This window comes from Anas acuta, chromosome 6 (assembly GCF_963932015.1).
Source record: "Anas acuta chromosome 6, bAnaAcu1.1, whole genome shotgun sequence".
Taxonomy (NCBI): domain Eukaryota; kingdom Metazoa; phylum Chordata; class Aves; order Anseriformes; family Anatidae; genus Anas; species Anas acuta.
Genome location: NC_088984.1, coordinates 37,459,758 through 37,476,857, shown reverse-complemented (window position 1 = coordinate 37,476,857; position 17,100 = coordinate 37,459,758). Strand labels below are relative to the sequence as shown.

Sequence of the window (17,100 nt, the reverse complement as noted above, 5' to 3'; positions counted from 1 at the left end):
ATTTCTGGCCCTGCTTCTGAAGAACTGAATCAAACAATTGTGGTAGCATCAGTCTGTTCACAGTCAACCAAGTGACAGCTGTAGATCTAATGATTTCAGTGAACTGAACTAAGAAAAGAAAAAAAAAAATACAAGCGGCAGTTTGTCCAGTAACTACAGCAACATACGTTCCCAAATGATTTCAAAGTACAGGAACAACATGGTGTTTCTCAAATGTGGAAAGCCGATTCTATGTTCCAACGTGAAGAATATGTCTACTGACTGATTCCCAATCATTCAAACTGAAAAAATTAAATTAAATGAAAAGCTTCACTAGTTTTACCACATTCAGGATCTATTTCTCTTGCTGACTGACAGCTGTGTGTCAGCAGCTAGACAGTCCACACAGAGTCTGTGTACGCATAACAGGTGGAGTTACAATGAGAAGTTAGAGGGGGAAAATAACATCATACAACCCTCTTCAGTACAGCCCTGTTAAGTATCTAGAAGTTCAGTCATCAAAGAGATTAGTTTGATCCATATTCGGATGCACGCTTACTTTTGAATTGCCTAGGAACCCTGGATGATGATAATGCTGATAGGTACACCATGAAAACTCAGTTGTAGATAAAAAGCCCTTGAAAATCCTCTACTAGAAGATCTTACAAAATTATCCACAATTACAGGTACAAAAGTCAGCATGGTCATCTAAGTTTTTGGTCACCTATTAATTAAATTATTTTGCTTTAGAAAATTGTCAGACCCAATAAAAACCTTACAAGTTAGTGTAAGTGAATAGAAGCAGCACCAGTCTATTGCATATTTGGGAAGGTGTAATTAAGACCGAAGAAAAAAAATCAAATACCTAGTGTTTTTTTTTAAAAATCTGCATCCTCCTAACTTTGACAAGCATTTCTATCTAAGAAAGTTTACATTAGCCTGGGCAAGAACACATTTTTGTTTTAGCAGAATCTCACAACCTACAGGTTAACAGTTACTCTGACATTCATCTCACACCTCCCTAAACTCTCAAATACCAGTTAAGACTTGTTATTTTGTGATTCACTTCCTTACGTAAAAGCAAAAATGATTATTACATCATCTGAAGTCTCATTCTAGTTAGTAGAACAGTATACATGACATTGCTAGATATCATGATTTATCATTATCTACATCAAGTTGACCTGTTTCAGAAGTTACTGTTTGTTTACAGAGCCAAATTAAGTGAAATTTTTTTTGTTTACAATTAACTGGCTAATGTTATTTATACTCAAAATACCAAAAAACATGTTAAATGTCCACAGTAAGGTTCACTTATTTTGCTAATTAAGTCCCGTCAAACGTTAAAGGATCTTCATGCCTAGTTATTCATCAACTCTCTTCCTCATTATATAGAAAGAAAATGAGTTCTTTTTAAAAGAAGCACTCAGCTGCATAAACTTTCTAATTAAACTGGTTCAAAATATGTGCAACATGACAGCTTCGTGCATGGTTTCAACATCTTAATTGGCAGAAAATGCTTAAAGCCGTTCTACAAATCCGCTTGATAATAAGACAAGGCAAGGGTCAACTCTTACTACAATGAGACTACCCCAGAAAACAAGTGATTTGCTGCCACACAAAACACATACAGTGTATCTGATTTACAGCCATCTCAACAGTAAATGAGATACCGTCTCTCTATAGGAGATTTACATGTAACAAGCTAATCTTTCTTAATGATGTTGGAGTCATTAAAAATAATTACTAGCACTGCATTCTTTGTTAATACACGCTTATGTACTAATCAATATTCATGTCCCCAATACTTTTTAGATTTATAATAGTTTACTGCAGTAAAACATCTGTCAACAGTTCCATTATAATTTATGAAAAAGACGTAACACTTTGAATGATGGAAACAATCCGAACTGTGAGCAGACGTGCATCTCTAAAGGTGCTTTTACCTCCAAGGATGTTGCATGTTGCCTATACTCCTACTAAGAGTCCAATATGTAAATATAGGTGGGAAGAATCCAGGCCAAAATGTCTGTTATGACATTAAAAAGGTAAATAATAAAAGGTAAGAAAAAAGGTGGTTTCCTGAGCCATGGTCATTTTGGAGAAGCTATGATAGCACCAAACAGGATGCTATGTCTCCTGACTTAAACAAACGTTGTCTCAAATTTCTTCTGATATGTTAAATTTCAACCACTCCTTTACTATGCAGTCAATGCTAAGTTGTATGACATTTCAACCTTTTCTTCAAAGTTGATATTCACAATGCAAAAAAAATTGAAAGCCTTTGGATGTTACACACCTACCTGAAGCACCTGTTTTATCTTTATTCTGAATTGATGCAGTTTTACTTTTCATAAAATCTTCAAGCTCATCATAATGTACAATACAAAGTCTTCTCTCAACTTGGTATAGCAGAGCAGGACACATGTATGTAAACAATTCAGGAGATATTGGAGAGCTGGTTTCCAGACCATAATGTCGTAGCAGCTGGGTTACATTCAAGCACTGCAAGCAAATTGTACAAAGAAATTAAATGTGAAAGCAACTATTTCATTAAAAACTATAGTTGCGGAAAATTTAGCTTATAATTTCATAACACACAAAGGAAAAGCAAAAAACTCTGTCCCACAACATTCCATCAGAGCTAAAACACGCCTAAAGGCATAAAATGTATGAGGGGAAACAAGCAGTATGTATATCGGTATTATACAACTCAGTCTCCAAACACCTATATAATTTTTGATAAATGTCAATCAAAATGATCGTCCATATTCTTTGCAATCACACAAGTACAAGCACTGAAGAAAGAACAACAGAAAAAGAGTGGAAGAACAAAAATCCAAAATCGGTTCTCTAATACTCCTCGCTACCTATTAACCTTCTGTGTTTGGAGTTTCACTTGTAAATCTCTAACTCAGCATTCACTCCAACCTTTTTTATCCTAACTGTTACATTAAAAATCATGGTATCAAACCATCCTGCTTGTGTAGTTAACTGTGAGGGGGAAGGAAAAGTGAACTTAAGGTCCTGGCAGAAACAGTGGATGCCGAAAAGAGAAATGGAAGAATAGGCTTACACCAAGCACAGTACTACAGAAGTTGCATCTATATTGCTTCAAATTCTTTTAGGACAAAGAAAGTACAGACACATTGGAAAATATACATGTGTTTCTTTTAGGAAAAAGTCTCTGTGCAGTTTCCAAAACGGTTACTAATCTTAGATTCAGAAAGAAGTTCAAAAAACATAGGGAGGGGAAAAAGGTGCTTATGAATTTTGGGAAGGGAAAAAACAAACAAACAAACACAACCACCTGAAAATAAGGTATCTTAGAAAATCTGAAGTATCATCTTTAAACAGAGATAAGCAGGCAAGATACCCTAAGAAAAGATAGATGATGGGCAGGCAGACATGAAAACTCAAAGTAAACTCAATATTGTGGCACCAACCTCTTAGTGTTTTCACTCTGCCCGTACTATGTAACTGACACAAACATTTCCTTCTGCTTTACTTGTGGGTACATATCTTCAATTATTATTTAACAACAGCAAAGGTGAACTTGGCAGTTCTCCATTTCATACTCACCTCTTCACGATCACGTTCATCTTCATTATGATCCTTATGACTACGTGCTGAAAAAGTAGTGTGTTTTCTTACACCCATCTGCTTGCGAGGTGCCTCTCGCTTGCTGGTATGGTGATGTCCATCCTCATTACCTAGACTGGAATCTTGATGTCCGTGACTAGTAGAATGGTCACTACTGTGTTCATGATGGTGTACATGCACATGAGATGCATCATGTACGTGATCATGTTTATGAACACGATTGTGCTCATACTGATCACCTGGATGATGATCTGGAGCATAATCTTGCGTAGTATCTCCTGAAGTCTCACTGATTTTCTTTCGTTTCTTCTTCTGTTTCCGTTGTTTTCTTTCACGCTGATCCTGTGTTGTGTTTGTCTCTGTTGAAGGTCCATGATTCTGTTCTCCATGCTCACTATGACCAACTGAATCATTGCGAGAATGATGTGTACCATTATGGTCAAGATGATGGTGCAGATGAGGATGGTGATGATGGTGATGGTGACTCTGGTCATGAATGTGTTTCCCATCACCTTTTATAGATGACAGAGCTGCATCTCTCTCATGGTCACATTTATGATTTCTCTTTGCAGCCATACCAACCATGGTTTGATTTTCTGAATCTGAGTGGCTATGAGGATGGTTATGAGAATGAAAATGCTTTCCTTCCTGTACATCTAAAGCATACAGGTGAGAAACATGATCATGGCCAATATCATCATGATTTATCACCACTACTCTTACTTCTCCTAAACCAAGGCTTATTAACAGTTTTTCCAGGCCAAAAAAGGATAATCTTCCATTTTCACCAAAGCGATCAAAAATCTTTTCAATGTAGTATTTTTGCTCATTTTCAGCTTCCAAAGCTGAAAATTTACTCGGCATAGACTCTGTTCCTGCATTCTGGTGGTAGGGTGCCTCCGAGATCTGATAGTAATTATGGTAGTGTACACGTTCCTCTTCAGGACCATGGTCGTGTCCATCTTCATGGCAATGATTGCACTGATGAAAAATAAATGTCAGCAAACAAATGATGCAAAATTTTGTGTGCATGTGTACCTTCATCTCTGTTTCCTATAAGAAACACAAGGGGAAGCACTTAGGTGTAAAAGCAGAATCAGTAGTGGTATTATGATCATTGCAGTACTTATTTGCACTAACAGACTCACAAATCTTTTTAGATATTAGCATTAACAGAATAACAATTGCAGTATTTTTACTGCAGAGATTGCGTTAACATACTTCTCTTACACAACAGTAACACAGGCACTGTATATTTAAGATATGTAGCCTTACATGCCATACTTACTGGAGGCAGTTCCAAGAAAAAGATAAACATTTACAGTCAGTCAGAACATTTACGGTATATTTTCAGAGGCGTCTATGCTTATGATAAGCTGTAATACTGAAAACCTCATTAAAACAATTTACTGAATAAAAAGGGCTCAATATAACACTATTGTCTCTATTTTCTTATTTAGGGGGATGGTGAGAAGATAACAATTGAAAACCCAAACATCATTTTTATTCTCTTATGCACAGCTAAACTACTTCCACTAAATACGCATACTGCACAATTCCCAATTTTAGTAGGTAACTACTGATTTAAAAATAAATCGTCAATAACCGACTTAAATGTATTACTAAAGATAAGAACATTTATTAGCACTTTGTTTGCATGAGTTTACTGGTCCCAAAGATCTATGTGGATGTTAATTTAAAAAGGAGGTTCTACAGAAACCTTTCTAGGCAACTCAAAATATGATTCTATGCTGCCACACACTAAGTCAGAGTAGTTTGCAATGATTTTCAGGAATTGCATCATCAAGGCAATGTCATTTGCTATTTAGCATTAAACGTAAATAACTTAATATTCAACATCAGATAACGATGAAGACACTTCACAAGTTTAACGTATTCTGAGTTGAAAACAATTTGCTACTTGACAAAACATACCAGCTTTGTTTAAATATGCTAACAAAAATACAAAATTGAAACTATTACTTTAACAGAAACTTTAAGAAAAAATCCAAGTTTATATTTAGTGAGTTTACACCAAACTTGAAAGCTAAAGATAAATCAATAACTACATTTTATGACTTCATTTTCTGCAGACTTATTTTTCGGTAAAGAATATCCCCTAGAATACATGTTAACAAAATCATCCAAACACTGCCAAGGCTTGCTAGTGACACCTAATTTGTCACCTAATTTGTTCACCTTGGTACAAGGCAAGGTGAAATGTGTATCATTCACAGCAGTTCACCTAGATACAGGTAGCAGATAACCATGCTCTCCTATCAGCAAAGAAACAGAGAGAAAAAGGAAGAAGCACGGAGCTTCCCAATCAATCTGAGAGGTTTAATGTTGACTGAAAAAAAAATGAGTATATACAGAAGTAGGGCTTTTACACATAACTAGTTATATACTGAATATGATTGAGGAGGAAACGAGAGCTGAGAGGTGGATGGAGTTGAGATCTTTCTGCTTCTGTATGTCCAGATGCTGCCAAAAACTAGCAATTGCAAGGACAAAATAGTAGGCAAACAGATCAAGTATGCTTTTATCTTGTTCTACACTTAAAACTGCTTTAGTAGCCTATGTGTACCTCACCTAGAGCTGTATGACCGACCGTGCTTTCACTAAGATGCCAAGTGATCTGGCCAATCTATCCTAAAACGAGATTGAGTTGCAGACAAGAAATGGTAAGTGTACTTGTCCTCTAGCCCAGCTGCTAACCGTGTTCTGTAAAAACTGATGAGAAAAGTGCTTTATAGCGACCCACTAACATTTTCAATCCATTTTCACTTCTTGAAGTATTAGCTCAATGTTTTGTGCTTAAGTGCCTGCAATCACGTTGTATATGCACACGCACACACAACAATGTTGGAAGCTCTTATACCTCCAACAGGTTGACAAAGAAATCAAAAAGGAAAAGGGCTACTTTTTAGTAATTTTCTATAGCTAATAAATGATTTAACACATTTGACTGGAAAAAAAATTCTTCTATTAACCTCTACAAATATACAAGACCAAAATTTACCTCTCACTGGAGATTCAATTGCTTGCAAGGTTAAGAAAAAAGTGAACTCTTCTTTTGCAATACTGACCTAGTTACAGAAGTTTGGAAGAGTATCATTCAATTGGAGGCACTGGTATCAAAATTGATGCCAGAAACATCAGAAAGATCAAGGGCTAATCATTTTACACTACTGTTCTCTATTTATAAACAACTGTTCTATCATCAGTCTGGAATGACTGTACAGACTGTCTCCAGCCCAAGCTTGTACACTGCAGTGAGTGATTTAAAGGCTGTGACAAACCATTTCAGGAAGTTTAGTGTGACAAGTTCATCTCCAAATTTATTGAGATTACTTTTATACAATCTTTTGCACTCACAGAGACTATTTAAAGCATTTTTAATGTTCTCATAAATATATCACTGGGATTAATACAGAAACATTAAAAGCATCTCAAAACACCTTCCAGAAGCTTTTTCCGTTCTCCTTTGAAGAAGCAGTTAAGTGCAGAGCTGTTGCTGGTGGAGTAGGAAGAAGCAGGTTACATATCTTCATCCACGTGTCATTGGACCGAGTCAACCCTCAGATTGTACGATTGTCTGGAAACTTATTCTACAACCTTTAAATAAAGACCATGTGCTTGTTCTCACACAGTCTGGGAGTCTGGGCTCTGCAAATCGCATCATATCCTAGGAAGCAGAAACAATCTGGCAGTACGTAAAGATACTGGATCAGGCATATGGCTGATAACAGACCAGCAGAGCTCCACATTTCTACAGGGATATGCCAATTTTCATCAGCTGAGGATTTACAACGGGGAATGTTACTTACTGTGAGGAGCAGGTTCAAGGCCTGAAGTTAGCAGTTAAGGTACATGCAAGACAAACGAAAGCCCAGGAGAAACACGAATGCATGTATGTATGCTTGCACAGACCATGGCAGCACTAGGTAAGTGCATGCAATACACTGTGATTCTTTACCAAATTGTTTATTATTTAATTTCTGTTTCTCCGTATTGAAAACCACAACTCAACTGTACATAAAATTCAGTCAAAGTATACAACTTTTGTGAAGACCTTTTCTCCCCCTTTGCCACATAACGGTAATATAATCAGAACAAGCAAAGTCAAACTCTTCCCATTTAAACAAGCACAATCCAGACTAAAATATTTCTAGCAGTAAATTCATGACTAAAGCATGGCAAGCATGATCATAATCCTTTTCACAACCTCATGATCTTTTTCATGTGACTGTCTCATACAATACTACTAATACATTACTTTGAAATTTCAGTCATGCATCTCTAATTGTGGTATTTAGCTTTGAATGGTACCTTTTTCCGTGCCCTAATGGTTAAAATCATTTGTAATTTATGATCATGATTCACTGCTCAAATACAAGAGCTGAGCATTATCAGACTTATTTCAAAATCAATTTAGATGTCTATTTTCAATACAACTAATAAGAACCCCGGCACAGTATTTTTAAATCTTCTAAAAATTTTCTGTATCTTCTATTTCAATCCTTCTGTTAAAGAAGACACTAACAAAACATACTTAGCCATCCTAAGAAGTCTCAGACAGAACTAATAGGAGTAATTGTTTCTTCTTTACACATGCTTCATTAACATCTAAGCGATTGTAAATAGCTCTCATCAGGCAGTGTGTCAGGCAATGTTCACATGTATAAAATACCAGAAAGCTGAAGTCCAAATTCAATACACTTCAGCGACACAGAACTGTATATAGCTGATCTCAGCATAAGCATATTAAGACTCTTGAATCCTCACAAAAGAACATGGGAAGGCAGCTCAAGGAAAAGGCTAAGAAGTTGAAAAAAAATTCTGCTCTTACTGCTGCCGTATTTCAAGCACTTGTTTGATTCCCATTCCTTGAGGGAACTCAAAGGCCAGGCACCCAACAGGGAAGACATCTCCCAGCTGGTCTGGGGTCAGAAACGACAGCGCCCAGAACCCACAGGCCTCAGTGGGAACTAGCACCCACTGTGTTGCATTGAACTGTGAAGAAGAGCAAGAGAAGGCTTCCAGGATGCACTCAGGCAACAGGACAACCCCACACCATGTCAGGCTTCAAAGGTATGATTAACAAGTGCATCTACAGTGGGTAAGATAAATAGTGCTGCCATACCAACTGGCATTCCAGTAAATGCAAACACTACTGCCAAATGCATCCCCTCGCCTCCTCGTTCACCGCTGCAAGTAAACCATTCAGGCAGTTCTGATCGTGCATCCATATACGCAGTTTGTAAATCAAAGGCTCGAGGTGAAAGAACCCAAGCAGTGCAACTTAAGTTACCTTCTCCGTATGGAAAACTCACACTATTTCTATGCTACGCAATTCCCTGTAGCACTTCCTCCATTAAATATGCTTCTGATCAAAGTGGGTATTTCTAGAGGCTTTTCACTCAGTTCCCCTTGAATTCCTGAAACTTCTTCACAGTGCCTACTATTTCATCTGTTCTTCCACTTCATACTGATAGCACTTTATTTTTTCCCAAGGTGTCATTTAAAACCTGGAATTAACATGATTTGGGGGAACGTTTTTGCTTACTTCTCATTAACTGCTTTACTGAAACCAGAAAACTAATTTGATAGCCAGGCTTTACTTAACAGCAGCCTTTGCTTCCAATAATGAGTTCACATAAAATTCAAACTCAGCCGAAAAATTAAAGCTAGTGTTTTAGTGTTTGCAACCCACATACCACGGCATCTTTGATGGTGTATAACAGTATCTAGTTTAAGTGCCCAACTTTCTCCTTCCCTCCTTTCTCCTGTCTGTTCCCAACAATTTTAGTAATCGGAAACATTTTTGTAACACACACACTGGATTTCAGCCCTACCAAATATTTTATTTTAGTTTCTCTCCATTTGGCCCTTTCATTCTAACTGCAGAAGATCAGATTCTGGAAACTCCATTTGAAAAATACTCAGGATTTTAGTTACTCAGCTTGAATGCCACTATGACTGAAGTGCCTTAACAGGACTTCACCAGTGACGAGAAATTTCACACTGAACAAAAATACCAAACACACACTTCAGCTAAAACCAGAGAACTGAGACGGACAAACACGCTAAAAACAAAGACAAAGCAAACCAAACTAAGACATTCGCTTTGTTCAGCACTGGAAATTTACGCAATTGTATCACTTGTTTCCATTAACAACTGCTCAGAGTAACAACAGTATATTTATTTTCAGATGCAAGATAAATATTGCTTGAAATAAAGCTACTGACTACATAAAGACACTTTCTTACACTTCCAGAAACTTAGAATTCTTTCTTATGTCACAGATATTTACTCCAATTTACTTGCAGGAGAGATGCCTGCAGTTCCCCACCACCTCTCCACGAACTGCAGCATTCCATACTAATACACTGTTCAAAAAAAGCTGGAATGGAAGAATCCAAACAATCTAACTCCTTTTTTTCCTAATTTTTTTTTTAAGCAATGAATCTAGTACTCATTTTCAAGGTCAGTGATTAAAAAAAAATCTTAAAGAGAAATGAATGTATTGCTATTAGTGACACTTTAAGAAACCCATGAAAGCACTTAAATAATATTGTCACTTTGCTATACTAGCCTTTTGCTGACGTTAGCATCTGAATATGCAAATAGAAAAACATTTTACATACGTAAGAAGTTATAATTAACTATCTCTAACTTTCGTTCTCACCCATCTCCTGTATTTTCTTCCCTCTTTGAATTCAGCGAAACAGGTTTGCGGATATAAGTAAAACTCGTTCATTGGAAAACCTACAGCCTAGTAGGAGGGGCTCACTCTAAGAACAGACCATTACCTAGTTGATCTAAGCCATATTTGCCCAGTTAATACCAGATAAGACACAGAAAGCATTTATGCATAACTAAGCACATTGTGAACACCTTTTCAAAATCTGAAATGTGAACTATTTGAGATATCAAATCCCAAGGATACCAGACAATGATCCCAACCTACCACAGTAGCGATCTATTTACTAGTTCAGTTGTCCAGAAAGGGGCATTTATTTTATTTTGAAGGGAAAACAACTTGATAGACTTCTTCAGAAGGACAACTACTTGCAATGAATTGCTGAACACAGGATTCTTTTCAGAGCTCAAAATAACATAAAACCCATCAAAACAGTTCAAGTTTTTAAGTGTTATTTCTGCTTACGCAAGAATTAATTTTCAGCCTTTTGTATATACACCGCACATCTACTAATGCACAGAATATGTAATGGAGCTGGCTGGATCTGCTGTCAACATTCTGTTGTTCAGTTTGCTCCTATGAGGATACTGTTGCTTGCAGGAATTAAATACTTTAAAAGATTAACAAGATATGTTTGCATTTTAGGATTTTATTTTTCCACTGAAAATAAGCAAATGTTTTTGTTTGAGCTATGGCTAAAGTTCAACAAATATTTTAAGATGGTGTTGCCCCTAACGCAGTAGTCCCGACTTCCCCCACTGTTTCATTCATTCATTCCCCTAAAACCACTTCTGTGTACCAGCACATTTGTTTGCTGATCTGTTCACCATGCAGCTGTACAATTAGATTCTGCCGAAAAACAGCCCAGAAAAAGGAAAAAAAGATTATTTTCAAGGCAGATTACTTTTCCTATCTGGTTCGCTGTGCAGCTGCACAAACACTGCAGACCACACAAAGAAGAGCAATCTTGCTTTTGCTGGCAACTCCAACTTACAGAGTTGGTTGATTTGCAGCCTAACAGAGTATTTTGGCTATAGCACAAACACAACTGGCTATCTCAAAAAACAGTGGGCAAGTTTCATATTGAAACTCATTTTGAATTAAGTTTCTCCAACTCTCCCCCCAGCACAGAATGTAATAGTGTTCATTGTAAAGCACTAAGACCAGTGGCCATTTTTATTCTTACTCTAACTGAAACCACTACACCCATCTCATCCTTGTAGTATGTTAAAATACTTGCACTAATGTTAACAGGTGTATCTGATATGTGTTCAGTTCCTACATTACTACCATTTAAAAAGCAAGTCACAGCTATGATCCAAAAAGGAGTTACGCATGGCTACTGTTAAGCTGAGGACTTCTCTCACTTTCCTTAGAAATATTAATTTACAAAAGCTACCAAGTTCCAAATTCCCTTGAAAGTTCAGACTGAAACATGTTTCTTTTCATGTGCTCAGCCACATCAATGCCTGGCAGATGATGACGCTTAATGAACATTTCTAGAATTTGAAAGGTTGCAAATCTTTTACTTGACAACATATACCATTCATAAAAATCTGTACTTCTAAGTAAGAAATTTAATTAATGAGCCACCGTCACAGACCTTTTTAAGACCCTACATCAACATGACATTCAAATTCTTCTTATCAAATTGATTCCCAGTACAAAACCAAGGAACGACCACTGTTTCCTTAGGTAAGAACATAAATTCTTTGTCCCACGGGTGTGAAGGAAATTTTTGAGAAAATGGGTGACTCCTGGGACCACACACATCTCAAGTCACTTGGCTCAAGAACAGTTGTGGGAGACAATGTTTGTAAAGACATCTCAGCATATCCGAAATTAACATTCAACCTGACCTGTGACAAAAAATAGTTGTACACATTTCAACATGAGGGTCTGCCTAGTATGTGGCCAGCTGAATCAAAGCGTGCCATTTCCATCCCATTCCAAGTAAACTTCTACAGAAGTGATGACATTACCTAACTGTCATTTACTTTAAGCAAGATTATTGTTAAAGATCTACGTGGCTTATAGGACTGTGTGATGACTTAGGCAACAACAAATCACTTGGGATGAACCACCAACTTTTCTTAACAAGGCATCAGAACAGCTTTAAAGCGACACAATTTTGAAATGACTGAATAAAATTGTATTTAATAACCACTCTTACTGCAGGATTAGATATAAAAAAGGGGAAAGGAAGCAGAATCCTTACGGCCTTAATCTAAAGTGCAAGCAGAATTGTCTTCTTAGTCTAACAACTTATAAAAACTGAAAGCAAGAACTTAAGTCTTAAAAATACTATCTATATGTCCTTCCCTGTGTCCATCACCTTGCAAGTGCATGTACATTCTGACAGCAACACAGACAAGGAGAGGAACTGTGAAAAGAAAGACAGACAGCGCTATCGGTTTTAGAAAAACTACTTTGTAATTAGATACACCTAGCCTAGGCTATGTTGTGCAGCATTGCATTTGATCTAATATCAGTTGCTGGCTTTTACAGTAGCTGTAATTCTGTGCTTTCTTCTTCTTGTACCTCTCCTAAAAAAGGAGGCTCCCTTACCACTTCTTCGAGCATCACCATGCATTCTCTACTGTAATTTTAATTGTAATGATTTCTCTGGACTAATTGCTGATCTGAAATCACCACTCTTCTCAGTGGGATCATTAGGACATTACTGTTTCCTGCGTCATTCCTTGAATCACTGAGATCTTTCATTTTTGTTGTTGGTGTTATTCCCACCTCCACCCTCCCCCCCCCCCCATCAGGGGCTTTCTTCAGTTTACATGAAATCTATAACTTCTCAAGGCTCTCTGTAATTTCTATAACCCACTCCTGTAAAGCAACACATTTTATCACAACTCCACTACTCTGACGCATCTTGCCAATCACCTGATACATGCCAATTTTAGTTAATAAGAATGTATAAAAGCAAGTGAACCAACTTCTTGTGATTTTTCCAGTTTTACACTTTGGCCGTCAACAGTTTAAAAAAACAAAACACACAACCAAACCAACCAACCAAAAAAACAAGAGCTATTTGCTGTCTCTTAACATTTAACACAAGTGATCAGTAAGTGTATCTCAAAACAAATCCAGGATTTTGGAAGAAAACTACCTTCCAAACTACCAAGAGTTATATTATGCAAAAGATAGCATGAATATTTTTTTTTCCACTTTTCAACTTACAGAAATGGTTTGGCCGTATCACTGAAATTGTGGGTTATCTAATTTCTCTGAGAAAGATGTTTTATGCTCTTTTCCACTGATTAGCTGAAATCAAATGTAAACTGGACTAAATTGAAAGGGTTGTTAGTAGGTTGTGACCATTATTCCACAAATTCAACTTCAGAAATATTTAAGGTTTGCAGAATGCAAGCGTAAGTTTCTGGAGCATGCTTTAGTATTCCATGGATAGTGGAGTCAGCAGTTTCTGGTAAAAATTTCCTCCCTCCTTCCCTCTCCTTTTGCTACTGTAATTGACAGTACATCATCACCCTCTTCCATAGTCTGCTGAGCACATCATAATCATATTACAAAGCAATTCACTTTGATCATATTAAAGCTATCCAAAGTAAACACAATATGGGATCATGGTTGAACATCTTTTCTACAAAATTGAGCCAATTAAGACTACTGTAGTTCAAATTACATATTTAACTAATTAACAGACTACAAAACAGACTCAAAGAATGAGACAGCTTAAACCACCAGGGTAAACCGACTGAAACCTATCAAACTGATACACATCAGCGAATTAAAATCTGCTGAAGAGCTTGTTAAGAGTCAGGACAGCTGCAGTCCGTCTACCCCTCCAAATATATTTTTACTTTCAACATCTAAAGTAGCTCAGTTAAAAATATTAAACAAATAATAAACAAATAAACTGAGAGCATAATTCTGTCAACAGACAAACTTTTGATTCCATCGTTCCCACAGCTAAGGCACCTAACATCTGTGGGATCTGTTAACAAGTCCGAAGCTTTACTTTTTGTATTTCTAGAGGCACGCCAGTTTCTTGTGAATCCTCTGATACCCATTACAGTCATTTAAGTTTTTATGGTGTTTAGTCACAAGAATAACGTGTAATCTCCCAGCAGGCCATCTCACTGCCAGGTTATGAAACTGAAATACTTTGATACGTGGGCTGTTTGGCACTGAAACCTGCATTTGGCATCCAAATCTAGCTACAGCTACAGGATAGTTACAGATCAGAAAAATCTTCAGTAAATGGGAAAACCTCATAACCTGATGTCCTGAAAAATAAAGGCTGAAATACTTCTCTCTCCCCCCCGCCAATATTATCCTGTCTGATAAGCTAAATACACTGTTTATAGATTTCTGATTAAACTACCTGTATTTGCTAGTATCCAGCTTTAACTTTTATAATGTAAATGTAACATTTAAGAAGTATATTACTGGTAATAGGACTGTCAAATAGGAAAGTTAAGAATCACGCTTTGCTTATTTGTCAAGAAAAGTAAAAAAAAAAAAAAAAAAAAAAAGAAAGAAAATTACATGCATAGACTAGAAAGTAGCAAAGCAACTGAGGTATCATTTCAGTATTTCACTATTACTCAGTCACTGCTTGGAACCACTACATGATGTATTTGCTAAGATACAGCCACAGATTTGGAAAAAAAAAAACAACAACAACCAAAAAACATTTTTCATAGTTAAAACATGTTCATTTTAAGAACAATGTACTCCTATCACTGTTTCCCACTGAGAATATCTAGTTTATAAAGTGTAATTAATCCTTTGCCTCTTTCATGCCCATGTTCTGAATCTATAGTTAGCAATCAGCAATAAGCCAATTCTAATAAATGAATTTGTATAAACTTTCAAAACTTCCCCCAAAGTGGCAATCTGTATTTTTCAATTTTATTGCTGTTTTAGTAATTCAACTTTAGTATGTTGTCTTATTCCAAAGCACAGTTTTGATTTGTCCATAGTTCAATTAGCAACAACAAAAACATTTAACTATTAAATCCAGACACTTTTTAAGGGAGTCTTGCCTTAAATTCTATCACTCAGACTATGAGATGCATTCTCATGCATCAAATGCTAAAACGAACCATGATACACTCCTTCATTAGACTATTGTAGCCAACTAGCACTGACAAACTAGCGGTTTCTATGGAGGAGACAAAGTACATGTATGCTGCTCAAAGATGGTAAAATTATTTTTACATTGCCTAGCCTGTTTACTGCAACTAATTTGAACCACAAAGTCTGATACAAACTAGCAGTAACAGTAATTTGCTATAGTTGTTGCATTCTTAGCAAAACATCTCATACTAACCCAATCTTTCAGGAGTCAGCATAAAACTCCCACATGCTTCTCCCTATTACTGGCCACACCTGATTATCAAAAGCCAGAGTGAGATTTTTTTGCCCTAAGACACTAAGAATGAACTTTTGCTAGGACTCTGCATGATGCAGATGCATAAACTTATCCTGCATACTTCACTCAATCTCTGACTTGTAGTACAAAGAAAGTAATCGTGTTTAAAAAAAAAAAAAAAAAAAAAAAAGAAATTGCACAAGGCAATTTAGGCCATTTTTCTTTGATAACATACAGATAGAACAGTACTCTAGAATGTAAGAAGTTAGCTATGGGCACTTTAGACTAAAATGTTAAATTTTACACTTAGTTCCTGATACAGCTACTGCATCATACTGAAGTTAATGGAAATATACAAAGGCACTGAGAACTCTGGCACTGTCAATACAGTACAACACCTCAGCCAGCCCATTGCCTCATACACAGCCCAGAACAGGAATGACTGGAAATTTATATTGTTTATGCATCATAACAGATATTACATAAATGGGGATTATTTTATTTTTACTTTGAAAATGTAGCAATGGAAGACATATTATTTGGAGTACACTCAAGTACCAGATTTCTTATGTTTTAATATAAGCTAATACAGTTTGGATATTCAATTTTAGGCCCAGATACTGTTTTTCTTCAAAAAAGAAGTGCTTCAGAGATCTGCAAGCAGAAGTAGCCAGTAAGTATGGACAAAATGACACAGCTTGCAATTCATGGGCCGAGAGCACTTATCAAGGTAGTGGAGCCTCACAAAAAGAGGTCTTTCTTTACAAGAATAGGTTATAGAAATGACACAGTGCCTTGAGAAGTAATGTAATTATCCATTAAAACAGAGTACAATATTCCACTTGACAGTAAATAAGCTCTTCTGTACTGCTCTGTGTGTGGGATGAATGAAGACGTGCCTCTAGTTGCACAGTACGACTTAATAACGATCCATACCTGCTTGCTGTTACCCCTTATAGGAAACATTGGGTTGTGCTATTTCACTGTGTGAGATAAATCTAACTTTCTGTTGGATTAATGACCTATGGTTACTGCTGTAACAAAGTCAGAATCACATCCTGGTATCTAGTACTACTAAGTACCATTTACACTGCAAATCAGTATTAACAAAGATGTAACTATTACTTCCCCAAAAGATCCACATCAACAATCACATCGAGTAACACCCATCAGAGACTACTTTATAGAAGACTACGCGCATTTTTCTTTTGTTCTGCTTTGATACTCCAACGTAGGTATGACTGCATGCTGTCATCAGCAGTTAGTTTGGTCAGAAGAAGAACTATTTATAGAGATCCAATCATCAGCTGTAGATCAATCATCATTTTCAGTTACCCTTCAGAAATCAAAGCATTATTTGTTCCATTAATCATCATCATACTATGGTGATAAAATACAGCTGTAACAAATGCACAAGGATCGGTTTATGGATCTGGTACAGGTCAACTAATCTTGAGA

At 36.6% G+C, this 17,100-nt stretch overlaps 1 protein-coding gene across 10 annotated transcripts in view; it reads right to left on the bottom strand.

The window, feature by feature from the left end:
• SLC39A10 (solute carrier family 39 member 10) overlaps nucleotides 1-17,100 on the bottom strand; it is a 191,907-nt gene that overhangs the window by 17,489 nt on the left and 157,318 nt on the right. For all 10 annotated transcript variants that reach the window (XM_068686585.1, XM_068686587.1, XM_068686584.1 and 7 more), the window contains 2 exons: nucleotides 3,562-4,635; nucleotides 2,283-2,484 (listed from right to left, as the gene is read on the bottom strand). In XM_068686585.1, the coding sequence (XP_068542686.1) occupies nucleotides 2,283-2,484; nucleotides 3,562-4,635 (1,276 nt within the window). The remainder of the gene's footprint in view (nucleotides 1-2,282; nucleotides 2,485-3,561; nucleotides 4,636-17,100) is intronic.